We start from the raw sequence: 27,340 nt of genomic DNA, 5'->3' as shown, positions 1-27,340 counted from the left end.
TCTGCCTCTGAACAACATCCCCAGCCCCATTCCCTTTCTCTTTAATAGTTGGAGGACTCTTTGTGCCATTATAGACTGGCTTTGGATGCAGTAATCCTATGTCAATCTTGACCTTTCTAAGAGCAAAAACTTTATGCCTATATATCTTTTAACATAATTAAAAGCTGCATAATTTTTTTATGTGAGTTTAATGTTTTGTTTTCATATGGCTATAGCCTGTTGTATATATAGATATACTTTGATATTTGTTCATCTTTTAGGCATAAAAGTCTACCTTGTTTTTGGGGCTGGGGTTGTGGCTCAGTGGTAGAATGCTTGGGTCACATGTGTGAAGCACTGGGTTCAATTCTCAACACCTCATATAAATAAATGAATAAAATAAAGGTCCGCCAACACTAAAAAATATTAAAAAAAAAAGTCTACCTTGTTTTCCTTTTACATTTCTTGTCCTTTCTCCTTCTTCTGCCTCAATTTTTAATGTTTATTAATAGATCAGTACTCTGGAGATTCTAAATTTGGAAGATCAGGGTGCACTTCTGAGTGATGATGAAATATTTGCTAGCCGTCAAACTGGGAAACATACCTGCATGGCCTTGCGCAAGTATTTTGAGGCTCACCTGGCCATTAAATTGGAACAAGTAAAACAGTCACTTCAGAGAACTGAGGGTGGCATTCTTGTTCACCCTCAACCCCCATACAAGGTAAGAGGATGTATTCTGTTTTTGTGGTATTGGGGATTGAATCCAGGACTTTGTGTGTACTAGGAAAACTGAGTTACACCCAGTCCAAGGATATAGTTTTTAAAGATTAGTCTTGTTCCCACACACAGTTGCATCACCAGATCAGTGGAATTTCTGCAAGATAATGCATTGTTGAATGTTACTTTCCCTGTATGAAACAAAACAATTGAAAATGTATATAATAGGTGAATTTCAGGGGCATATTTTGCTGTCAGTTACTAAGTCATTATTTTCTTGGGACACTAAAACTAAAGGGTGAACTTAAATGTGTGTTAAGGAACTCGTAATTTTTGTTTACTGATTTTTTTTTTTTTTTTTTTTTGGACTTGGGATTGAATCCAGGGACTTGAGCAAGTGCTGTACTAGTGAGTTATATCCCCAGCCCTTTAAAGAGTTTTCTTCTCTGAAAAGTACTAGATATTCTGCCTCTTGTGCAGAATTATTTTTGGAAAGAGTATGTCTATATCTCTACTTTTCTATCATTTTGGAATTTATTTGTTATATTTTGGGACCAAGGTCAGTATTTGCATGTTTTAGAAATCAGCAGATTGAAAATATATAAATTCCCTGTTGCTTCTTTCTCTCTTTTGGGGGGGTGGGGTACTAAGGATTGAACCCAGGGCCTTTTGCTGCTCAGCTACTTACTGTGAGTCTCTTTTATTTTGAGACAGGGTCTTGATAAGATGCTGAGGATTTTGCTAAGTTGCTGAGATTGGCTTTGATCTTGTGATCTTTCTGCCTCAGCCTCTTGAGTCACTGGGATTACAGGCATGTACCACCATGCCCATCTTATTTTTTAAGCTATGAAACATATGTACAAAATAACATTGTTATTTTATTGGGAAAAATGTGAGTCTGTAGTTAAAAATAAACAAATGTGGTCTGGGGTTGTGGCTCAGTGGTAAAGCACTTGCCTTGAATTTTGAGGCACTGGGTTCGATTCTCAACACCACATGTAAATAAAAAATAAAGGTCCATCAACAACTTAAATAAATAAAATTTAAAAAGTTATGTAATCATTGTTTCACATATTGGCTATTGACTCAAGAATTATGGTATTGGAAAGCTATTATCAAAATCTGTTGGTCACTGAGCTGTGCTTCAGAAGATGACAGGCAGATAATAGAGTATATATAAAAATAACATGTATGTCTCCTTATAGGCATGTTCATATACTCATGAACAGATTGTGGAAATGATGGAGTTTTTGATAGAATATGGCCCAGCTCAGCTATACTGGGAACCAGCTGAAGTCTTCCTCAAACTTTCTTGTGTGCAACTCTTGTTACAGCTTATTTCTATTGCCTGCAATTGGAAGACCTATTATGCAAGGTGGGACCAGAGAAAGGTTTCAAATGAAGTTCCATCCTGCTTTTTGCTTTTATTAAAATTGATGTTGGTTTGGTTTGCACATGGTGTACACTTAACAAACATTTATTGAATTTAGACTTGAATTTGAGAAATGAAATTAAGCACAAAAATTTGATTTTAATTTACAGAGTGCTTGTTCCTATATATGGTCTTGGTGATTGTAAACATTACATGGTAGACAAGGATCAACAATTTATACTCTCAGAGAAGTTATGTAATTTACATATCTTAACCATAGAGCTGGGTTTGAAGTCCTCTCTTGAAGCTGGAGTCCTTGTTTTTTGGTACTTAAACTTTTTGAATATCTTTAGCTTGACAGTCATGTGTTGTTTATCTTACTTTCTCGTAGAACTGTCTTTTTGCTCTTTGGATCAACACACTGTAATGATTTTCACAATTCTGTGAAATTAAAGGCAGTCAGCAGAGTAGGGTGAATCTCAGAAGAGGGCAGCTGATATAGTAGGGAGGTTGGGTGGTTCTGTTTTGAGAATGATGTAAAAATAATTAAAACTATAATTTGAAAAAGATGGGGGTTTGAAGAGAATAGTAAAGAAGTTTATAAATAGCATTTCTTGACCTCCTTTTCCATGTCTACCCATTGCTATAAAGACAGTTGGGGCTTATTAGGGGAAGTATGTAGCTTGTTTGCTAAATTCCAATATACTAAATCTGGTAGGGTACTTTTGGAGCAACCATTCTAAAACTTCCTGGCCTAAGGACCCTTTTACCATATTAAAAATAAGGAGGAACTCTGAAGAGCTTTTTTTTTTTTTTTTGTTATGTTTATCAGTGTCTACTGACTTAGATATTAAAACAAAATGTAAAACTATAAATTTACTTTAATGTGATCCCATTGAATTTTAGCATTTTTTATGAAAAATTTCTAAAATAAAACCAGATGATTTAGCAAAGCTTTAAAAAAAGGGTTGGCTTAATATTTCACATCTTTGTTCAGTCTTGTAACATTACATATCACATAGTTTTTGGAAGACTCATATTTGGGGCTGGGGTTGTGGCTCAGTGGAAGAGTGCTTGCCTTGCACATGGGAGGCATTGGGTTCTATCCTCGGCACCACATAAAAAATAAATAAACAAAATAAAGTTCTTGTGTTCATCTACAACTAAAAATATTCTTTTAAAAAAAACTCATTTGTGAGACAATGAGAGTGAGAAAGGAAAATAACATCTTAACATTTTTATGAACATAGCTTAATATGGAACCTTCTAAAAGGGTCTTGAAGACTTCTGGGATTCACTTGTCTGCAGCTTGGGAACCATTGTCGTGTGTGTGTGTGTGCGTGTGTGTATGTGTGTGTGTGTATTTATTTAAAAGCAATGTGGGTGATCAAACTCCAAGACCTTGAGCATGTTAGGCAAATGCTGTATCACTGAGCTATAGTGTCATTTAGTAAATAGATGGTACCTGAGCCCTGAGAACTGCTTTTTTATAGTATTGGAAATATGTTGGTTAATATATTTACTTGGAGAATTACTTAAAAGATAATGAAAGCGGGTTGAGCATGGTGGTGCACATGTGTAATTCCAGTGACTTGGGCGTCTGAGGCAGTACAAATTTGAGACAAAGTGAGGCCTCAAGCAACTTAGAAAGATCCTGTCTCAAAAAATAAAAAGGGCTGGGGATGTGGCTCATGCTGAAGTACTCCTGGGTTTAGTCCCCAGTACCAAATAAAAGATAGTCATGAAGGGTATTAATGTACATTGTTTTGACTGATATATATGTTGTATATGTGTGTGTGTGTGTGTGTGTGTGTGTATATATTTATTTATTTAACTCATTACAATTCTTAATGTAAAAATATGTCATTGATTTAAAAAGCTTATGCAGGGGCTGGGAGTGTAGTTGAGTTGTAGAGCATTTGCCTAACCCATGTCTTGGTTTTGATCCTTACTACTGCAGAAAGAAAGGCTTATTTATTTTTTTATGTGTGGTGCTAGAGATTGGACTCAAAGCCTTGTGCTTGCTAGGTAAGTGCTCTATCCTGAGCTACAACTCCAGCTGAAAAGTTTATTTTTTAAAAACAAAATTAATAGGCCAGGTGTGGTGGCACACACCTGTAATCCCAATGGTTTGGGAGGCTGAGGCAGGAAGATTATGAGTTGAGAGCCAGCCTCAGCAACTTAGTGAGGCCCTGAGCAACTCAGTGAGACCCTGTCTCTAAAATAAAATATAAAAAGGTCTGGGGATATAGCTCAGTGGTTAAGTGCCCCAGGTTCAATCCCTGGTACTAAAAAATAAATAAAAAAGAAAAAAGAAAAATAAAGTTAATAAATGCTTGCTTTGACCTTATAATATACAGAACCTTACGAAAAGAAAATTACTTTTAATCACTATTAATTTTTTCTTTTTTCATAATATATACATAGTTAAGATTATTATATTTGGTTACATTCATCTTTTTCTGTGAAGTATTTCAAACACAAAAAGGAAAGGCATGTAACAACTGTTGTGTATTCATCTTCAACCAAAATTGGCATGTTGCATTTGCTTTATCCTCAGTTTCATTTTTTTTCCTACCTCCCCAGGGTGACCAATTTTCTGAATTCTGTCCATTAATGTTCTTTATTCTATACATATTTGCATGTCCATAAACAATTATATAGTACTGCTTTGTGTGTTTTTAAATTATATGAATGTTTTCCTACATCTACCTTTTGCAATCACACATTCTTATTTTTGTGAAATTCATACATGTTAATATTTGTTTAAACTGTTATATTCCTAAATAACGGTTTGTTTCCATTTGCATTTAGTGTCATTTAGTAAATAGATGGTACCATGAACTTCCTTTTGGAGTGTTGAAGATATGTATAGAACCTGGGTTGTGGGGTGTCTTCATTTTCACCGAGTTGGGTATTGCCAAACATTGTAAAATGACCTTAACCTTTTCTTCTGTCATTAGCATAGGGGAGCTTGGTGGTGTTGGAGTTTTAATTTTGTATCTTACATTATTTTTTGTTTCCTTGATGTGTATTTTGAGCCCTGTTCCTTGTCCTTTAGAGTGGTTTGAAAATGATTGTCATTAACTGCAGGGTAGTTTATCATGTTTTTGAATTTTGCAGCATTTCAGATTTGGATTTTTGGATTAGGGATGCTCAACTGGTAATGTCTATGCTAATATTCCAAAATCCAGAAAACACTGAAATCTGAAGCACTTCTGTCCCAAGTATTTTGGATAAGGAATCCTTAGTCTGTACATAAATACTTCTTTGTACTTAAGTTTGGTTTCTTAGGACAGATTGCTAAAGGGGCAATTCCTGGGCTAAAGGTTATGAGTATTTTAAGAATCATGTTTCATATCTCCAGATTGCTTCTAGAGTGTCCTGTTTATCTTATTCAGCATCAAGGAGGAGGAGGAGGAGCATGATGATTTTTGGCTCTAGGGATTGAAACCCAAGGCCTCAAGTGTTCTATTTGATATCTGAACCGTATCCCCAGCCCTTTTTAAATTTTTATTTTGAGACAGGGTCTTCCTAAGTTGCTTTGGCTGCCCTCAAACTTAGAATTGTTCTGCTTCCTGATGAGTAGCTGGAATTATAGTCATGGACCACCATGGCTGGCTAATTTTTTGTCTTTAATTTTAGGACTTTGATAGGTAAAAATTCATCCCTGTGTTTTTTGGAAGTAATGTCATTGTGACATATTCATTTGATGCTACTCGTGATAGAGTCCACCAGTGGTAATCATGATCTGTTGTTTTCCTTTCTCATTTAAAAAACTGTTATAGTTTCTTGTGACTATATCATAGTTTGCCTTTGACTAATTGTTCTTCCTGTCTAGGAATGACACTGTGCGCTTTGCTTTGGATGTCCTGGCTATTCTCACTGTGGTGCCAAAAATCCAGCTCCAGTTGGCAGAATCAGTGGATGTATTGGATGAAGCTGGCTCTACCATCTCCACTGTAGGTAGGTTGCCATTTTTGTTGTTGCTTTGTGTGAATTTGTTATCCTTTGCTGGTTGTGGTTACTTACTTAATTTTGGGATATTAGAACAGAAAGTAGTAGAGGAAGGTTCCTTGTTTTTCTCTTGTAAATAGCACCATATAGTTTCACATAAGGGAGTCATGCTAGTAAATTCAGGGTCTGTGAGTGGTTCAGGCATTTCTGCTATAATGGTAGGTGTGCATTTCTGAACATATTACAGTGCAGAGTGTTGCACTAAAAATAAAGTTTATGGTGTAATGGGTTGAGGCCAGTAGTAAAAGACTGTTTTCTAACTGTTTTGTGAAAGCAGCTTTGTAATCTGAACACTAAAAATAATCAGTAATAGATGGGCAACTCAAAATGTTTGGCAACCATACACAAGGAAAATAGCTTTTATTTGAAGATATTCCTTTATTAAGAGCAGGTTTCTGAGGGTATTATATTGAGGTTAGCAAGAGAGATAATGTTACTGACTCTGGTTCCTGGAGTACACCACTCTGGTGGGGGCAGTCAGTTTTATTTATTTATTTATCTATCTATCTATCTATTTATTTATTTATTTGCTTTAATGATATGCCCCTGGCAAGACTGCTAAAACCAGATGTTGTATCACCACCGCTGTGAGGAGAAAGCCAAAGGTTCAGGCACTTGTACTTATTCATTCATTCATTCATTCATTCATTCATTCATTTATTTTTGTGGTACTGGGGATTAAACTCAATGTTGCTCTACTGCTGAGATACATTCCCAGCCCTTCTTTTTTTTTGTGGGGGGTACTGGGGATTGAACTCAGGGGCACTTGACCACTGAGCCACAATCCCCAGGCTTATTTTGTATTTTTTTGAGATGGAGTCTTACTAAGTTGCTCTGCACTTTGCCATTGCTGAGGCTGGCTTTGAATTTTGCGATCCTCCTGTGTTAGTCTTCTGAGCTGCTGGGATTACAGGTGTGAGCCACTGTGCCCAATCCCAAACCTTTTTAAATTTTTTATTTTGAAACTGAATCTCACTAAGTTTCTGATGCTGGCCTTGAATTTGTGGTTCCCTTGCTTCAGCTCCCGAGTTGCTGGGATTACAGGCATAATGCACTGTGCCTTGTTCTGGCTAATTTTCTTAATATGTAGTGGAAAAGGTTCCCACTGCCATGGTAGCAGCTGAACTCTGAGGGCTCTTTCTTTTCCTGTAGAAGTTTTTAATTTATTCCCACTCTTTTGTTCCCCTTACTTAGGAAAATTTGTGCATGAACCTTGGTGACTTACACATAATACTAATATTATTTGCTTATTTAATAACTACATGTGAGGTATTATATTATAAAGTTACATTGTAACTAATTGAGCATGGTGGCATACCTGTAATCCCAGTAATTTAGAAGTCTGAGGCAGGAGGATTGCAATTTTGACTAGCCCCGTCTCAAAAACTTTAAAGGGATGGGGAAATTTTAAAAAAGGAAAAAAAAATTAGTGGGAATGTAGTTCAGTGGTAGAGTGCCCCTGGGTTCAATCCCCAGTATCACAGAAACAAAACCAAAAAACATTATATTAGAACAGATTGTATTTTATGCAAAAAATTTCTTATACTTTTAAAAAAATATAGTTTTTTTCCCCCCAATTCAACCAATAATTAGAACTCCAAATTTTGGTTCTGGGACAACCAGTAAAGTGCTAACCATTTGTTTTGTGAGGAAATAATATATATTTTTTCCCTCTCATAGGTATCAGCATTATTTTGGGAGTGGCTGAGGGTGAGTTCTTTATCCATGATGCTGAGATTCAGAAGTCTGCACTTCAGATTATCATCAATTGTGTGTGTGGCCCGGATAACCGAATATCTAGTATTGGCAAATTTATTTCTGGAACTCCTCGCAGAAAGTTGCCTCAGACTCCCAAGAGCAGTGAGCACACCCTGGCCAAGATGTGGAATGTGGTTCAGTCTAACAATGGCATCAAGGTGCTTTTGTCTTTGCTGTCCATCAAGATGCCCATCACAGATGCAGACCAGATTCGGGCCCTGGCTTGCAAGGCTCTGGTGGGCCTATCTCGCAGTAGCACTGTCCGGCAGATCATCAGCAAACTGCCCCTTTTTAGCAGCTGCCAGATCCAGCAGCTGATGAAGGAGCCTGTGCTGCAGGACAAGCGTAGTGACCATGTCAAATTCTGCAAGTATGCTGCTGAACTCATTGAACGGGTGTCAGGAAAGCCACTTCTCATTGGCACTGATGTCTCCCTGGCACGGCTGCAAAAAGCAGATGTTGTTGCCCAGTCAAGGATCTCCTTCCCTGAGAAAGAGCTGCTTCTGTTGATACGAAACCATCTCATTTCTAAAGGGCTTGGAGAGACAGCAACTGTGCTGACAAAAGAGGCTGACCTGCCCATGACTGCTGCCTCCCATTCTTCTGCCTTCACCCCAGTAACTGCTGCTGCTTCTCCTGTCTCTCTTCCTCGAACGCCTCGTATTGCCAATGGCATTGCAACTCGATTGGGTAGCCATGCTGCTGTGGGTGCTTCTGCTCCTTCTGCCCCTACTGCCCATCCTCAGCCACGGCCCCCTCAGGGTTCCTTAGCTCTGCCTGGTCCATCTTATGCAGGCAACTCCCCTTTGATTGGTAGGATCAGTTTTATTAGAGAGAGGCCGTCACCCTGTAATGGCAGAAAAATCAGAGTGTTGCGGCAGAAGTCGGACCATGGTGCCTACAGCCAGAGCCCAGCCATAAAAAAGCAGTTGGACAGACATCTTCCTTCCCCACCTACACTGGACAGTATCATCACAGAATATCTTAGAGAGCAACATGCTCGCTGCAAGAATCCAGTTGCCACCTGTCCACCTTTCTCTCTCTTTACTCCTCACCAATGTCCTGAGCCAAAACAGAGGCGGCAAGCGCCAATAAACTTTACCTCAAGGCTAAACCGCAGGGCATCATTTCCAAAATATGGAGGGGTAGATGGCGGATGCTTTGATAGGCACCTTATCTTTAGCAGGTAAGGAGAGCCTCCTTTGTGGAAATTGGAATGATTCTTCTATTTAGATCAAAGTGTTTGGGCAGTATCTGCACAGTGATTAGTTAAGAAAGCCATTGTTGGCCTGAAATACAAGTTTGTCATTTTGTGTCTACACAAGTGATACAAGTGTACCACCTTTTGTCAACCATGGATTCCTTGAGTTATTGTTGACAATATATTGATATGATAGTCAAAAGCAGTTTATTTTCTAGAACCCATACAACACTCCACCCCTAATCAAGCTTTCAAACTTGTCTTTGTCCAAGTTGCCTTCCATTCTGATCCTTTACAAACCTAACATAAAGGTGGTGTGATCACAGCTTTAAACATGGGAATCTTTGTTTAATTTGTAAGTGCATTTGTGTATTTCTGAACCCCTTACACTGCAGAGTCTTGCACTAAAAATAAAGTTTGTGGTGTAACAGGTTGTGGCCAGTAGTAAAGACTGTTTTCTAACAGTTTTGTAAGAGCGGCTTTGTAACCTGAACACTAAAAATCATCAGTAATAGATGGGCAACTCAAAATGGTTGGCAACCATTTTGAAGCAGGTTGGCAACCTGCTTTACTTTTCTTGCTAAGGATTGTTAATTTCTCTCATTTAAAATGAAAATGAACCATGAAAGTCATTGATATTTCAGAAAAGCTTACTTTTTGAAATGTAATTCTGGTTTTTCTTTATTCTTTCTAGCAGATTTTTTTTTCAGGGTTCTTATATATATGTTTTGCCTCTGATTCTCAGTTTTTGATTTTTTTGCTTAGATTTCGCCCTATTTCAGTGTTTCGGGAAGCCAATGAAGATGAGAGTGGCTTTACCTGCTGTGCATTCTCAGCACGAGAGCGGTTCTTGATGCTTGGTACCTGTACAGGGCAGCTGAAGCTGTACAATGTATTTAGTGGACAAGAGGAGGCCAGCTATAACTGTCACAACTCGGCCATCACACACCTTGAACCCTCCAGAGTAAGTGCTTCTTCCCTGGATGCTCTCAATCATTCTGAGACAGGTTGGTGAAGTGGAGAAAAGGAGACTCACCTTTGTTGGGTCTGATTCTTTTTGAATCAGGTGGAAATTCTAGTTGAGGATGACTTGTATTTCAGAGGAATATGGCCAGGTATTAAGAAGAAAGGAATCATCATTGACATCTTTACAACATATATACCCCTCCCTTGGAGCTATTTAAAACAATTTTTTAAAAACTAGTTTAGGAGGATTTACCGTTCTTATAATTATTTTCTAGGGCACTACAGGGTCTTATGTTTAAATCCTACTGGTTTCTGAGTATTTCTTGGTTCTGGAGAGTTTTTTATTTTTTCTTGAATCAAATGTTTTTTATCTTTGTATGTTAAAATGCTAATGTCAGAGACATCTGCATATGTGTAAATACATGTTTACCCACCTTGGGTCTCCTCCTCTTTTTAGGATGGGTCTTTGTTGCTGACATCTGCTACCTGGAGCCAGCCTTTGTCTGCACTTTGGGGAATGAAATCAGTATTTGATATGAAGTATGTATTATTTACTTTTGTAGTCTCATGTCTCTGTGTTTTTATTACTTAATTTGTGTCTCCCTTCATCTGGTTTTATTTTTATTTATTTATTTATTTTTAAATATATTTCTCCCTTTTTTTTAAAAAACGTTTATTTTATTTATTCATATGTGGTGCTGAGAATCGAACCCGGTGCCTCACACATGACAGGCAAGTGCACTACCGCTGAGCCACAGCCCCAGTCCACCCTTCATCTGGTTTTAGACAAGGAGCCTTTTGGGAAAAAATAAGGCTCATGTTTAATAAGATTTTATCTTTCTCATTTTCTAGCTATTCTTTTTTTTTTTTAAATATATATTTTTGTAGTTGGACACAATAATTTTATTTATTTATTTATTTATTTTTATGTGGTGCTGAGGATCAAACCCAGGGCCTTGCACATGTGAGGTGAGCGCTGTATTGCTGAGCCATAACCCCAGCCCCATCATTATCTAGATATTCCTTTTTTTTTTTAAAAAAATATTTTTTAGTTTCATGTGGACACAATATCTTTATTTTATTTTTATGTAGTGTTGAGGATCGAACCTAGAGCCCCACGCATGCCAGGCGAGCATGCTACCGCTTGAGCCACATCCCCAGCCCTAGATATTCTTTTTTAAAATATTTTTTTAGTTGTAGATGAACCCACAGTATCTTTATTTATTTTTTATGTGGTGCTGAGGATTGAACCCAGTGCCTGACACATGTGAGGCAAGCGCTTTACCACTGAGCTATATAGCCTGAGCCCTCTAGATATTCTTATGAAGTGTTTACATTCCAATTGTGCAGCAGACCCTTGACTAACCCATAATGACACATTTATGTTTTTTTTTCCCCCTAAGTATTTACATAGGGTATAATTGCACTGTTTGCTGGGATATTTCTTTTTCTTTTTTTAAATGTTTACTTTTTAGTTGTAGTTGGACACAATACCTTTATTTTATTTATTTTTATATAGTGCTAAGGATTGAACCCAGGGCCTTGCACGTGCTAGGTGAATGCTCTGCCGCTGAGCCACAACTCCAGTTCCTGGGGTATTTCTTTTAGAGAACTAGGCTGGCATTCTACTGCTGAGCTATACTCACATGTACCCTATTAGCCATTTTTGTAATCAAGGAATTCCTATTATTTGGGGTCCTCACGGGTGTTCTGGTGGAGGGAATTTTCTTTTTAATTCACGTGTGTACAGTTGTTTTCTCTTTGGGAGCCAACCTCACAGATGTTCTAATGGAGGGAATTTTCTTTTTAATTCAAGTGTATACAGTTGTTTTCTCTTTGGGAGCTAAGGATTTTGGGTGAATACGGTTGTGCAAGGGGCTAATTTTCAGTTTGTTAAAAGCATAAATCTTGAAGGTGTGTCACTTTGGTATGTTTATTGTTTGTAGGCATTCCTTTGCAGAAGATCACTATGTTGAGTTCAGTAAGCACTCTCAGGATCGGGTCATAGGCACAAAAGGAGACATTGCCCATGTGAGTACTTAAGCATTTATTGCTTTAAGCTGATTTTACTCATTTGTTCCTACTGAAATCTTCTGGATCAGATGTGAGGACTTAAGTCTTACTCGTGGGTCACTAGAAATACTCAATGATTTTCCTACCAGTTAAGATCTAAAAGTGTAATAAAGTAGTTTTAAATTATATGGGAAGAATATGAAAGGGCTGAACATGGAATCTGAGAAAGATATTATAGGCCAGCAGATTCATTGTTGAGTTACTAAGTTTTAGTTAAAATAAGGTCTGTGCCTTTTATGGAGCCTGAAGCAGTAAATAAAGAAACAAATAAATGCTGTAATTAGGTGGTGTTACAGGAAAAAAGAGGAAATGCTTATTGGAGGTGTGGGGGATTTCTGTTTTATCTGGGATAGCCAACATTACAGATTGGTTATTGTTTGAGCAGAGCCATGAAGGAAGCATGATTGAAGCAGAGAGGCAAAAGAGGTTGTAAGGCAGATGGAATGGAAGGGAAAAGCCCTTGCTTGCGGGGAGGGAAGAGAGGAGAGGGTAAGTGCTGAGGTCAGTGATGACCCCATATTTTATAGTTAGGACCAACCTTTGGCTTTTTCTCTGAGTAAGATGAAGACACTGGATGCTGATCAGAGGATATATGATTGAATGTAAAATTTCTATAGTGGCTCTGGTTTCTTTGAGAGAGGCAATAGCAGACCTTCCAGTTAGGTCAGAAGATGTTGTACCAGCTTGTATGTGAGAAGAGCAGTACAGCTGGGTGCATGTGGGCATGGGGAGACCATGAGAAATGATAGGCCATGACCCTGGGGTTTTGGACACATGAAGTTTGAAATTCATTAGACATTCAGTAGGGAATGGGGAGTGAAATATATATACACACACACACACACACACACAGTTTGAGAGTTCAGGAGAAAGGTGTCTGGGATGGGAGATATAAATATGAATTACATATACATGGTGATAGTATCTAGAGCCATGAACTTGGATGAGATCAAAGGGCTAGAGATGAGAAAGATTGTGAGGACAGAGCCCTGGTTGTTCCACTATATAAAAATTGGCAAATGGGGGGGGGGGGAAATGTTGGCAAATGAAGATGAACTTGAGAAGGAGCTCTAGAGAGAGTGGCCAGTGAGGCAGAAGCAAGTCCAGAAGACAGGTACCCTAGAAACCAATGAAAATAAATTTGAGAAAGGATTGATCAGTGAGTCAGAAACAGTTAATGAATTGTAGAAGATGAGTACCGAAAGAAGACTAACAATGTTGTTAACCTTGTCAAGTAATAATTCTGTATTCTGGTGGAGCAAAACCTGATTAGAGTGGTTCATGAAAGAGCAGGAGAGAAATGGACACACTTGAACATGTAATTTTTTTTTGAAATATTTTTGCTGAAAACCAAAGCAGAGAAAGAAGGGTCACACCTTGAGGAGTCTGTAGGATGGTAAATTTAGGGATAATTTTCTCCTGAATTCTCATTTGAAAATATTGAAACATAGAAAAATGAAAGAATAGTATATATATTCACTTCCTAGATTCATCAGTTTAATATTTTGCCATATTTTGTATGTAAATGTGTATGTGTTGTTTTAAATTATTTTGAAGTTGAAAATTATAAGCATCATCATGGCATTTTTATCCTTCAGTATTATGGTGTGTATCTCCTAACAATAGATATTTTGTTATAAAATCATTTAGCAAATTTAAGAAAATTGTAGTAATTCCCAAATATTATTTGATATTTAGTCCATACTCAATTTTCCCATTTGTTCCTGATGTATTTGGTTTCAAATGTTTGTTTGTTTTTTTTGAACCAGGATCCAGCCAGGATTCACACATTGCATTTGATTGTTATGTCTTACTAATGTTTTAAAGCCAAGAACCATTTCTCCAGTTTTCATGACATTGACTTTTGAAGAGACCAGGCTAGTTGTCTTATCCCATGATATGAATTTGTTTGTTTCCTTGTGGTGTTTCCTTATTTGTTTCAAAGAAAAGATTTGAAGTAATATAGTGTGTCTGTAAGCTGATGGGAAAGATCTGGTCTCTGCATGTGTTGCATATTGTAGACTTTGAAAACTTTTAATATGGTGGGGCTAAAATGTTTACATGGGGAGATTTTATGGAGAAAAGATTATTTCATTGATGTCTTTCTCCAGAAAATAACACTCTAAAGAGTATTCTGTGGGTAATCAATGATTGATATGGACAATTTTTTTAAGTTGTTTATGGACCTTTATTTTATTTATTTGTATATGGTGTTGAGAATTGAACCCAGTGCTTCACACATGCTAGGCAAGTGCTCTACCACTGAGTTACAACCCAGTCTGAGAATTTGTTTTAATATAAATGTTTTCTGTTTCTTGAAAAGGGGAAGGGAAGAAAAATTTGTTTTTCTTAAGTCCCTACATAGTTTCACTTCTCTTTTTCTTTTTTTTTTTAAAGATAGAGTGAGAGAGGAGAGAGAGAGAGAGAGAGAGAGAGAGAATTTTTTAATATTTATTTTTTAGTTATCGGCGGACACAACATCTTTGTTTGTATGTGGTGCTGAGGATCAAACCCGGGGCGCACGCATGCCAGGCGAGCACGCTACTGCTTGAGCCACATCCCCAGCCCCACTTCTCTTTTTCTTACTAGTGGGAAAGGGCTTTTTTAAGACTTGACTATGAAACAAAGCACTTAAACTTTGCTTGAATGGGTATGATCTTCTTACTTACCAGTCATTTTACAGTATTAGGGCTTTTGTAATTTGTCAGGGTAGGGGTAGGGGAAGCTTAAAAAGCATGGGAGAAGCATTTTATACAGTTTCTCTTTAAATTTGTCTATGGATGGATTGGTCTGATTTTTCTCTTCCCACCCCTTCTTCTCTAAAGATTTATGATATTCAGACTGGCAACAAGCTGTTGACTCTGTTTAACCCAGATCTTGCCAACAACTACAAGAGGAATTGTGCCACCTTTAATCCTACAGATGATCTTGTCTTAAATGATGGCGTCCTCTGGGATGTCCGCTCTGCACAGGCCATTCACAAGTTTGACAAGTTCAACATGAACATCAGTGGCGTTTTCCATCCAAATGGGCTGGAGGTCATCATTAATACTGAAATTGTATCCTTTGCACTCCATTTGTTATCCAGTTTGTTAAGCAGAAGTTCTTTTTTTTTTGTTTTTTTCCACATCCAGAGATTTATTCTTATTTGCCAAACAAATTATTTTGTTATAATTCACAATTTTCTAGAGACCTGTCTCACCCTAGATAAAAGCTAGCATTTACAACCATTATTACTACATAATTGTGACACAGTAGAATCCAGGGGTTGCCAATTTTCTTTTTAACCATAGTACTGATTTATTAACCCTGGGGTGCTGGATTTTTAAAAAATTTATTTATTTATTTATTTTTTTAGTCATACATGACAGTAGAATGCATTTTGATAATATAATACATACATGGAATGTACATACATCAATCATATTGTCTATTCTGCTGCCCTTCCTATCCTCCCTACTCCTCCTCTCCTCTCCCATCCTTTCTCTCTATCCAATCTAATGTGACATACTTTTTTTTTTCTTTTTCTCATCACAACATCATATATGTATTCTGTATAACAATGAGGTTCTCCTCCCATCTTCTGGGCAACTCCCCTTCTCCCTCTTTTTCCTTCCCACCTCTCTTCCCTATTTAGTGGTAGTCTTTTTCTCATGCTCTTCCTCCCTATCCCATTTTGAGTCACCCCCCCCCCCTTATATCAGAGAAGACATTCGGCATTTATTTTTTAGGGATTGGCTAACTTCACTTAGCATAATCTGCTCTAATGCCATCCATTTGCCTGCAAATGCCATGATTTTATTATTTTTTAGAAGCAGAAGTTCTTTCTAGCAGTACCAGGTTAAAGTATCCACACTGATAATAATGTGGTGCCTCTCCTTTGGTTTGAATTGTTAGTGAGTTTCCAGTGGACTATATTGTTGATATTGGGAATTAATGACGACTTTAAGTAGCATGTTTTCTATGTTTTAGGAAGCGTGACTAGATTCCTGGCTATCATTATCAAATTGATTTTTATTTATCTTTGGAAGGATTTTACTTTTGCTCTATAGAAATCAGTTGCTAGACATAAGAAAATGAAGTGCTACTACGGGGAAGAGGGAATTCACGTAGCATTTATTTACCTAAAGAGTATACTGGGGACATCATTCAATAATATCTATGACTTTTAAAGTGTCAATACCTAGCAAGAGGGGAACAAAAGTGATGTTTCAGAATTTCCATGAGGTTAGATAAGAACTTTTGTGTGAAATAGTTTTCCTTGACTACTCCTTTTCCAAGTGGGACCTTCGAACTTTCCATCTTTTACATACTGTTCCTGCTCTGGATCAGTGTCGTGTGGTGTTCAACCACACGGGAACAGTGATGTATGGAGGTAATAAACTTTTCACTTCATTCTCTTCTACTCACTTAATTGGATACTTCTTTTTTTGGAAATTCTGCTTTTGTGAGAAGCACTTTAAAGTTCTGACATAGATGAAAAGGTTAGTGTGGTGGTAACAAAAAAGAAGGTTAAAAATAACATTGATTTAGAATGAAAGGCAACTAACTTTGAAGTCAACAAATCTTGTATAGAAAGAAATTTTATGCTGTGATTTCCACACATATATCTTAAAAACCTTTTTATTTATTGTTTTAGGATGTTGTAAGCCTTCAGCTGTTACATTTATTGGGAGCTAGATGAGAAGTTGAGGACATTGTTTGCCACAATAGATTGGATATGCAAGGAAGACAGTTTGAGAGGAACTAACTAAATTCAGGGAAACTGACTGAAATCTTGATTGGTCATTAAAATTTTCTGCACTTGTGAATAGGGAATGTTTCTGATTCTTAACAGTATTTTATTATTCCCCTGTTCCCACTAGCTATGTTGCAGGCAGATGATGAAGATGACTTAATAGAAGAGAGGATGAAAAGTCCTTTTGGGTCATCCTTTCGCACATTTAACGCAACTGATTACAAACCTATAGGTAAGCATGTAGGGGCAGGTATTGATCATTTTTTCCCCTCTTTTTTGAGGTACTGGCAGTTGTATCCCCCATATTTTTTTGAGACAGGGTCTCTCCAAGTTATACAGGTTAGCCTTGAACTCGTGATCTTCCTGTCTCAGTCCTCCAAGTCACTGGGATTACAGGCATGTACCACTAACACATGTTCATGTATTAGTTGAATCGTTTGTTCTTTTTCTTTGTTTTTAGTACCAGGGATTAAACCCACTGAGCCACATCTTCAGCTCTTTTTAAAAAAATTTTAAATTTTGAGACAGGGTCTCACTGAGTTGCTGAGGCTGGCTTTAAACTTGCAATCCTCCTGCCTTCCTCCCAAATTGCTGGGATTGCAATCATGTACCACTGCACCCAGCTCTAGGGAGCTTTCTTTACGTCTTAATGTTACTTTTTAAAGATCCTCCACTTTCCAGGAGGACTGTAACTTTTCACTGAAAATCAGAGGAGTTTTGGAAATATTTATGAATAATCACTTTAACTTCCTATAGAGGAAAAGCAGGTTTTAAGGTCACAGCTATAGGTCCTGTCCTGAGTCTTGTCACATTCTGTTTTTCAGCAACCATTGATGTGAAGCGGAATATCTTTGACCTATGTACAGACACCAAAGACTGCTATCTTGCTGTCATTGAGGTAAAGGGAACTTGCAGAGATCCTGCTGTTTTTCTTATGTGTATGATCATTTGTAAGTTATATTACAGGGGTTTTGTCTGATATCAAATGGGTTCTAAAGTTGATAACGTTTCTGATAGATTATTGATAGCCTACTGAATTGGTAGTGTTTGGGAGACATATAGTATAAGAGAAAAAATAAGAAGATCTCAGTATAAGACAATGTAGAGAGTCCTACCCCTTGGATTTACATTGTCATCCCTTTCTCAGAGGAGTCTTGCCAGAGCAAGACAGGTTTGTTCCAAGGATGGTGGTCTCTTCTGTACTTAGGCCCTCATTGTTCAAAACCTTCATATGCTGTGTTTCTTTCCCTCTGTGTGTCCCAGGTATAATATTTTGAGAGCCAACTCAAGGATTTTTAGGTATTGGAAACATTGATAGTTACAGGGTCAAGGTCATGGGCACCAGAGCTGAGGTGTGGGTATGAACCTTCTGAAAACTCACTATTCCTTCTGGACTGGGTGTTTTATTCCAGAATCAAGGCAGCATGGATTCTCTGAACATGGACACAGTATGCAGACTGTATGAAGTCGGCAGACAGCGTCTGGCAGAGGATGAGGATGAAGAGGAGGACCAGGTCAGTGCTCTTTGAGATGTCTTTCTGCTAAGTAGTGCTTCATAGAGATTGTGCTCTTCTGCTTTTTGCTAGAGGTTTTTTTTTTTCAAGATCAGCTTTTGCTACCTGTTTGCCACATTTGGAAGACTTGTCATATATCTGAAACTTAGAAGAAAGTAAAATTATAAGACTCTAGCCCAGTACCTGATGATCTTGATTTCCACTGGTAGGTTAATTTGCAGCTTAGCAATCACTGAGTGTTGCTTCAGAGATTTCCATGTTTCAATCTCTAAATCAGGCCCTTTTCCGGCTTCAGTATAAGTAACCCCCGTCATTACTGAAGTCAGTACAAAACAGAAGAGCCACTGCTAGAGATGGATTATAGAAATTGGTTAACCTTTATAAAGTTTTGTGTTTTCTCAGTTTTATGGTATAGTGATCAGAGTAATAAGAGATTAATGCTTTTGAAAAATAAAACATATATAAAATATGAGTGAATAGTATGGTGTCTCACAGTCTTGGCTTTTTCATTTTCACTTGGAGTTTTAATTTGTGTTCACTTAATGGTAGGTAACTTACCTGTGTGGTGTCACACTCTTCAGATTTGAAGAGTTTCTCGGTTATCTGAGTTTTCAGCAGTTTGTTTTCTGTCTGCTGGGTTTACACTATGTTCTCTTTTCAAGTACAGTTTCCAGGCCTAATTCTTTTCTCTAATCTTCTAGAATAATTTATTGCAGAGTGAGTATTATAAAGTTGAAATTGAATGACTAACATTTGACATTCTCTTGTTGCAGATATTAAAGCCAGTAAAATGTCTCTTTTTCTAGATCTTGAGTTCATTTTTTCCCCCTCCCACTCTGGTATTACTTAGTCTTGTTTTGCTTTGTGTCCTCTTTAAGGACACATAGGTGACCTAGGTGAGGAGGGGAGCGCCATAGAATATGAGGAAGTGTACTTCCCTCTATTTGTATTGACATAGCTTTTGCCCTCATCCCTCTCTTCCATTTTGGTAAGTCATGCTCAGAGGTTAGGATTCTTTGTTAGGATCCTTTCAAAATAGCGTGTACTTCAAATTTTAAAGGAAAATTTTTAAAGCAAAAAATTTTTGAAAAAAATAATTTTGTGACTATTTTTGGGTGAAAGCCTAAGACTATGGACTAAGGACCCATGTTTTTTTGTAATAGAACTTAGTTGTGACTAATAAGCAAGGCCATTTTGTTTTGCTAATTTGAGATTTATGTGTGATTTTCACTGTTGGGTTTCATAGGTTGTAAGCATTCACTTGCTCTTTAAATCAAATTCTTCTTTTGAATGCATTATCACTTATGCATCAAAGGTGATCCAGTATACCTGGATCAAATATACCTAGACAAAAGAAGCTGTAACAGATACTCTTACCTAAAGTTCCCTGTGTGTGCTCTTTCTACTGTTCTGGTGGTATGTTCCAATTGACTAAGCATGCTCAAAATTGATCCATAATCCCCAGATATAATCCCCAGATATAGATTTCTCAACAAAGTAAGGAAAATAGTCTCGTGCCCCCGTCCTCTCTCCCCTCTGAGTGTGGTTGTTGGTTAAGGTGGGCTGGTAATCACCATGGGATCAGAGCAGAACTTTCTTTGGGGCCTGGCTGCTTCCTGACTCAAAGATTGTTTCTTTGTTCTCTAGGGTTGGGCAGTTTCCCATTCTGGTTTCCCTCTGTCCCCCCACATAATGAGGATTGTCATGATTATTGTTGGAAATATTATTTTGGAAAGTCCTATACTTAAAATGACAGCATTAGTATCATAGTTTTTTTTAATATTTATTTTTTAGGTGTAGATGGACACAACACAATACCTTTATTTTTATGTGGTGCTGAGGATCAAACCCGGGTCCTGCCCGTGCTAGGCAAGCGCTCTACCGCTGAGCCACAATCCCAGCCCAGTATCGTAGTTTTTTAAATACCACAAAAGACATATAGGCTCCAGAGTTTAAAACTACTTCACCAAATGCTGCTAGGGATTTCCTAAAGTAGAAGGGTTTTTCTTTAATGCTTTCCAGTTGCATGGCCTGCAGGGGTCTAAGTTTCATAGCTCACATGAATTATGAGCTAACAGGTATAAGGTCTTCAGATGGATATAGGTGGTTTATGATTTATTTATGGCATTTGGGTATCCCCCTCCCCCCCCCCCTTGCAATGCTGGGCATCAAACCCAAGGCCTAGAACATGCAAGGCAAATGCTCTACCATGGAGCGACATTTTCAGCCCTGTGACATGAATATTAATAGTCTTAACTGCTGGACTTTTAATCTGTACATGGTGCTAGTCATTCTTGGTAACGGAGCTTGCAAGTAGATTTTGGTCCTTGACATTTTGTGTGATTGCCTGTGGTTTCTTATCAGTGTCTGTTCCTTTATTCTTGCTTTGATTTGCTACTTTAGACACCCTACTCCACACATGACATTTTACACGTTAGCTGTCACAAAATAAGGTATATTATCATTGAGTTTAGAAGGTGTAGTTTTACAGTGGTACAAGGTGGCTTGTTCCCCCAGGTTCATTCATCATTACTAGGTATCAGTTCTGTTTCAGGCTTCCTGGATGTTACAAGGTGACCTGTAAATCTGAAGCAGCAGGTTTACTTTGTTAAGTTAAATGGGTCCATGTGAGGCCTAGTGTCTGTCTTCTTGGTTCTCCTTCTGTGGTTCTGCTTAACATTCCTTTTGAGTGGTGAAGGGAAAAAGATACTAGAAAGAAAATAGGTTGTTGATGGTAAGGACGTCTGAGTCTTTGTCTCTTATGGAAAAGTAGAAGCTGCCTTGGCTTGGGCAACTAGGATCAAGAGGTGCAGATGCAAGAGGTCCTGGCAAGTGGCTCTGGGGTCCAGTCTGTATAAGAGCCTGAAAGCTTTCTAGCTTTGGAGGGACCTAGGTATCAGTGTATCTGTATGATGTGGGTAAGTTAGCATTGCTTCCAGATTTTGCTGGCTCTAGGTATGTTTCACTGCATACTAACTACATAGTCCTTGTAAGTCATCTAGTACATTTAATGTTTGAATGTTGTCCATTAGAATACTGCTTTTCCTCTTGGTTTTTTGATTTTTGATTTAGAGATGTTTTGAGTCGAATAAAATATCATTACTTTTTAAAAAAAAATTTCTTTTTTAGTTGTAGATGGACACAATATGTTTAGTTTGTTTATTTTTTATGTGGTTCTGAGGATTGAACCCAGTGCCTCACACATTCTAGATGAGTGCTCTACCACTGAGCCACAACCCCAGCCTTGTAATTAAATATTATTTGTAACCTCGTGTTGATATGAATTCCTTCTAGAATCTTGGAGTGATGTTTTGCTGTATTTACTATCTCCTTCAGATTTCTCCCTGTTACCTATGTAGGTGCAACTTGAATTATTGTTATTATTTTTTAACTCACTTTCCTTTATAGGTTTCACCTGATTTTAAAACTAGAGACTTCATTTTCATGATTCATTTGCTATTCAAAGTTTTGTCCTAGTCTAGATACTTGCTCTATGGTCTTCTCAGCTGTTTCAGGGTTGACATATATTGCTTAGGGATTCAGGCACCTGTGACCAACACCTTTGAATTTGCCTTTTGATCTTAGCAAAATAAAGTCAAAAGCATGAGTGATCAGGTGCAGTCTGTTGAAATGGTCCAGCATCAAGTACTAGTATAAAATGGTTTTTACTTAAAGGATTTTATTCAGATATAATTTACATACCATACACTTTTGTTTAAATGTTGGGAAGTTATGGGAAGGGATGAACTGTACTACTATATTGATACATAAAAATGTACAGAATGTATTTGTCTGTGCATGCCTGATTTCTGAGGTTGCTATCTGCCTTCTTTCAGGCATTTGATGAAAACGCAGATAAGCCAGTCACCTTTCAGAGCTTATGTTATTCATTGGAAGTTTGATAACTGTTTTGAAGATCAGTTCAGTCAACTTTGATGTTGGCTTTTGGCGAAATTATAAAATCAAAGAGTAATAATTGATCATTATTCTTAGACTTTGGAAAGTCAGTGAATTTCAGCTAATTATAGTTAACCTTACAATTATAAAGAAATTCAACAGGGGAATAATGCTCTCTTTTTTCCACTCCATTTGGAATCTGGGACACACTGTGTGCTGTGCTTCCTGTGTATTTTCCACTGCCTAGAAGCGGATGGTAAGAGTCTACCTATTCTACACTTACTGCACCATGGCTGGAGCCAGATGTGATGACTTCTGAAGGGTTTTTTTTTGGGGGGGGGGGGAGGCAGGGGATTCTCCAGTGAGGAGAGAAAAAAACAAGTGATTTTTAAGGTGGTTTATACCAGTAGCACATGTTAAATAGGAGTTTAAAGACAACAAAATGTGACTTGATATAAAAATGTCAAGACAGTAGGATCAGGTTTGATTACATTTTAAAAAGCTACCTTAGTTTTTAGATTAACTGTTTTTTAAAGTATTACTAGAAGTTTGTTTTTTCTAAGGGATTGGATATATTTTGGAAGGAAATATACACTAAAAGCTATTTCTCTTGAAAAAATAAATATTTGAGAGTTTAAATGGTCTAGAAACAAATGCTGTACTCAATCTGCGAAAATTAATTCTGCTCAGTTCTTAAGAAAAAGAGAGTGATTTAGCAGAGAAGGCTGTTGGGAATGCCTGGATTCACCTTTGGGTTCTGTTCTGGCGATTCTGTGGACAAGGTGCATTATTACAGAGAAGTAGAACTTTAGAACTTCAAGGTACTTCTCTGTCATCTTGGCAGCAGTTCTTTTCTTTTTTTGGATTGTTTTGGTTGTACTGGGGATTGAACCCAGGACCTTGGATGTGCTAGACAAGTTCTCTATCACTGAGTTATATCCCTAGCTATTTTTATTTTGAGACAGGGTCTTAATAAATTTCCCAGGCTGACTGCAAACTTGTGATCCTCCTGCCTCAGCCTCCCAAGTAGTTGGGATTATAGGCATGTGCCGCTGTACTCGGCCAGCAATGGGTTTTAATTAGGAGTACACTTGACAATCCACAGGGAGGCCTTCCAAAATCCATTTGCATGAGCTTCATTTGGAAAATAAAGAGGGTTAGGCATGTGTGTTTTAGAAAAAAGTTTTCTCAGGTGATTCTCATGTTCACATGATTTAATCAAACAATCTCATTTAATAAAAGATTGAGATTCAGAGAAGTTGGCTTTTGATGGACATTCAGTATGGCCATTGCTTCTCTTGCAGTTTTGTAAAGGGATGTCATACAGAGCCCTTGGGAGGTTTCAATCGGAAGGGATTAAACCACAGAGAATTGAGAGACTGGAGGTTGGTAGGCAGAGGGATACAAGCAATTGAATACAGTTGGGAGTGACTTGGAGTGAGTGCTGGGGACCTTGGATTTGTGAGAAACAAAAGTTCACTGGAAGTGAAGCCAGAGAAGTGGGAGAAGGGGAAGATGTGCTTGAGTTTTTGACCTGGTAACAGAAAATAGAAAAGGTGCTGGGTTAGGAGTGGTTTGAGTTCAGTTGTAGAATTGTGGGATTTTAAGTTTTGGTGGTACAGATGGATAGAGCTGTTCTGCACAGTTTGTAAATAAAAAGATATATGAAGGCAGGAATAAAGTTGGAAGAACTGTGTGTAGAGGAAGCGATCTGGAAAAGACCAAGGGAGGATCAGGCCAGCCTTTCAATTTGTAGACCAAGATAGATTATTCACTGTAGGTCCTACTCACGGTTGGCTGTTCAGGCTGGTTTCTGTGTCTAATCAGAACATCAAACACTTGTTGAAAACTTTGTATGTGCCAGATGGTTTCCAAAGAACTTATATACATGTTATGTGTAAAATGGCCAGTTGAAATCCTAACAGTAACCTTGTAAAGGTCAGTAAATTGCCCTGAATTTTTTTATCATCATGCTAATTGAATTTATGTTTAGCAGAGGCCTCCTGGCTCCAGAGCACACACAGAGCTGCTGCACTGTGAAGGGGTGTGGGCAGAACCCGGACTGTCACATGTAAGAGAGAGAGAGAGAGAGAGAGCAATTAAGTGAGCCAGTTATAGCTAAGTACATGGAGCCCAGGAATAAAGTTCCTCACTCATCCTTTTCAAAAGTCAACATGTGGAAGGAATTTGAAGTTTGTGTAGATGGAGAAGTTGTTAGGTTTGGGAGAGCTGAACTTGTCATAGAAAATAAGATGGCAGTGGAGAGAAATGTGAAGATGCATAGAGGGAGGTGGGGATACCAAAGTGCATCTGGAGCAACAGAGTCCCACCGTGGTTGAGGCCCAGAATGCAGGGGTGGGAGCTTTGCTTTCTCTCAGATCAGGGTTGAAGTCAGGTTTAGGACCAGCAACCAGATGAGGGAATTTCTGCTTGTCAACCTATTTTTTATACAGAAAGTGAGTGGGTGGGTTGGTTGTCTGCATGCCTAGTTTAGGGCCTTCTGGGTAACCATGAAATTGACTTAAAATGGAATCGAGAGAGTTTTTTTTTTTTTTTTTTTTTTTTTTTGGATTCTTTCTGTTGGGAAATTTGTTAGTACAGTATGATTTAAAATGGTTTGGCTGTCAGATCCTCTAATTCTGTTTCTAAACCCTAGTGAATTAGGTTAAGGAAAAACAAAACAAAACTAGTATTTCTAGATTTAAGATACTATCTAGCTGGATGTGGTATGGTGAATGACTATAATCTCAGCGACTTGGAAAGCAGAGGCAGGAGGATTGCAATTTGCAAAGCCAGCCTCAGCAATTTAGGCCCTAAGCAACTTGGAAAAGACCCTGTCTCAAAATAAAAAAAAAAAAAAATTAAAAGGATTGGGGATGTGGCTCAGTAGTTAAGCACCTCTGGGTTCAATCCCTGGTATCAAAAACAACAACAACAAAAAAGAAGACAAAATGAAGTGACGTGTGCTATATTTCAGGTTCAGGTAGCTCTCTCTTTCCTACTCATTTCACCTCCCCTGCCATGTTACATATAATGTCTTAATTTGTAAGGATGATGATGTCATCTTTCCAGGATGGTTATGTGTACATTTATAAGATAAACAATTTTGTTTATGGGATGCTGGTAGAATTTGGACTGGCATCTAGTTCAAAGCTTAGACCTTGCGTAACCTATTTTTCCAGCATTGCTTTTGATATGGATTTTTGCAATGCAGGAGGAGACAAAAGAAAATGCACTAAGACCAAGTACAAAACTTACATTTTCTTACATACATTTTTCTCTTGTCTATGAATCACTGTTCATGAAATTCCCTATCTTTGATATGGAAACTTGTTTTCACCCCAGTACTTCTGGGTCAGATAAGCTTGATGTTTTAGAAATCAAAACAGCTAATATCTATTTGAGAAGCTTAACATACCCACTCAACTGTGGATGTTTAAAAGTTGTTCTATCTTGACAGGTTAGAGGTGTAGCTTAGCGGTAAGGTGTATGCTTAGCATTTGTGAGGCTCTGGATTCAAATCCTAGTGCACAGAAAACCTGTGCTCTCTTGGGCTGGGGATGTAGTTCATTGGTAGAGCTCTTGTCTAGCATGTGAGGCTCTGGGTTCCATCCCCAGCACCTCAAAAGAAAGTGCAGCATTTTAAATCTTTTTTTTTTCTGTCATAAAATGTAAATTATTCCATTCCACAAAGGGGTAAGAGACATAGGGTTCTAGATACTCTCTTCTTATTTTTAACTGAGGTTCTTTGTGAATGGATTAGAACTGATTTTGGTCATGAATATGTTCTGAAGTGGGAAAAAGAAAAGTCAAAATTGTAATCTGGTTAGAGCTTTGGGTTATTTGGGTTATTTTGAGGTACTGTGTGGCCAAAGCTGTGGAGTAGTGGTCTCAGGCCATTACTTGTATATATTTACTTCTCCTTTCTCCCCTTTCTCTCTCTTTCATGCACACACAAAAATCTGTATACAGACATATACTTTTAGTATTAGGATTATTGAGAAAGGTGTCAGTTTTTCCCATGTACTGTCAGAAATTGTTAAAGTGTAAATCACTGCATTAGACAACATATCAAAAAGTGTCTAATGGTGACTCCAAATGTATCAGGGGTCTGGGATCAGAGTTACTATGCTCCCTGAGCCTAGTTTATATTATAGCTGGTAGATACTAGTAGCTAGGTGGGCCTCCTCTATTTTTTCTTGGGATACTTGGGTATTGAACCCAAGGCCTTGTGCATGCTAGGCTACAAAAAGTTTTTTAAGTGATCAGTATTACATTTTTTTAAGTGATTAGGTTGTTACACAATTAAAATAAAAAGATTTTGTTTTCATTAGGTATATTTATTAAAAATGAATTTTATATTTTATTACTGTAGGAATTAGAATCATTTTGTTATTGGTAAGGCTTAGTATTGATGGTAACCTTGCTTGGGAATGAGTGTCATCCTTATCAAAATAGAGGTGTTTTTGAAGGGAAAACAGTTTGGGTTCTAATGCAAAGCTGAAATCTGTAGAAGACTTTCAAAGCTTAGATAACCTAGAGAAAAGTATTTCATTGGTTTTCTGGTAGTTTTCTTGCCTTTGGGAAGTTGTTATAAGAATGGAAGGATGTTGATATTGGCCAAATTATGTTGTTATAGTGTGTGCATGTACAAATGTGTAACAACTAATCCTATCATTATGTACAACTGTAATGTATCAATAAAAAAAATGTGTGTGTTTGTTGGGGGTAAATGGAAGGATGGATGGTTTATGTAGCATTCCCTCCACTGCTTGTAACAGGAAATGTGAATATCTGTGTGTGCTCTGTCTTGTAAACCTGTGTTTTTTAGAACATTTAGATCAAAGGTATGCAGTCGCATTTTTAGGGGCTCATCTACATTGTCTGTTAGAAGAACAAGGGTACTTACTTGAAGGGCTTAGGAACTGGAGACTGAAGAGATGTCTTCTTCCTCCATTTGTTAAAACATTGCTTTTTAGATTCCAAGTACAAACTTTTTCCCTAGTGTTTCAACTCAGTTCATTTGCTTTGGTTGAGAAAGAAGAGTCCCTTTGGGTTCTTAGAATATTGATGGCAGAGATGTCTTTGAAGCAAGTTGTCTCTTTCC

The 27,340-nt window shown here is 37.7% G+C and overlaps 1 protein-coding gene across 2 annotated transcripts in view; it reads left to right on the top strand.

Moving 5' to 3' along the window:
• The window catches only part of Dcaf1 (DDB1 and CUL4 associated factor 1), a 71,458-nt gene that overhangs the window by 35,108 nt on the left and 9,010 nt on the right, over nt 1-27,340 (top strand). For both annotated transcript variants that reach the window (XM_026383765.2, XM_026383764.2), the window contains 12 exons: nt 492-701; nt 1,903-2,072; nt 5,911-6,035; nt 7,767-9,030; nt 9,811-10,009; nt 10,469-10,551; nt 11,958-12,042; nt 14,910-15,143; nt 16,366-16,459; nt 16,950-17,054; nt 17,647-17,720; nt 18,235-18,336. In XM_026383765.2, coding sequence (XP_026239550.1) covers nt 492-701; nt 1,903-2,072; nt 5,911-6,035; nt 7,767-9,030; nt 9,811-10,009; nt 10,469-10,551; nt 11,958-12,042; nt 14,910-15,143; nt 16,366-16,459; nt 16,950-17,054; nt 17,647-17,720; nt 18,235-18,336 — 2,745 coding nt within the window. The remainder of the gene's footprint in view (nt 1-491; nt 702-1,902; nt 2,073-5,910; nt 6,036-7,766; nt 9,031-9,810; nt 10,010-10,468; nt 10,552-11,957; nt 12,043-14,909; nt 15,144-16,365; nt 16,460-16,949; nt 17,055-17,646; nt 17,721-18,234; nt 18,337-27,340) is intronic.

This window comes from Urocitellus parryii, chromosome 2 (assembly GCF_045843805.1).
Source record: "Urocitellus parryii isolate mUroPar1 chromosome 2, mUroPar1.hap1, whole genome shotgun sequence".
NCBI lineage: Eukaryota > Metazoa > Chordata > Mammalia > Rodentia > Sciuridae > Urocitellus > Urocitellus parryii.
The sequence above is the reverse complement of the archived record's forward strand: the minus strand, read 5'-3'. Positions and strand labels throughout refer to the sequence as shown.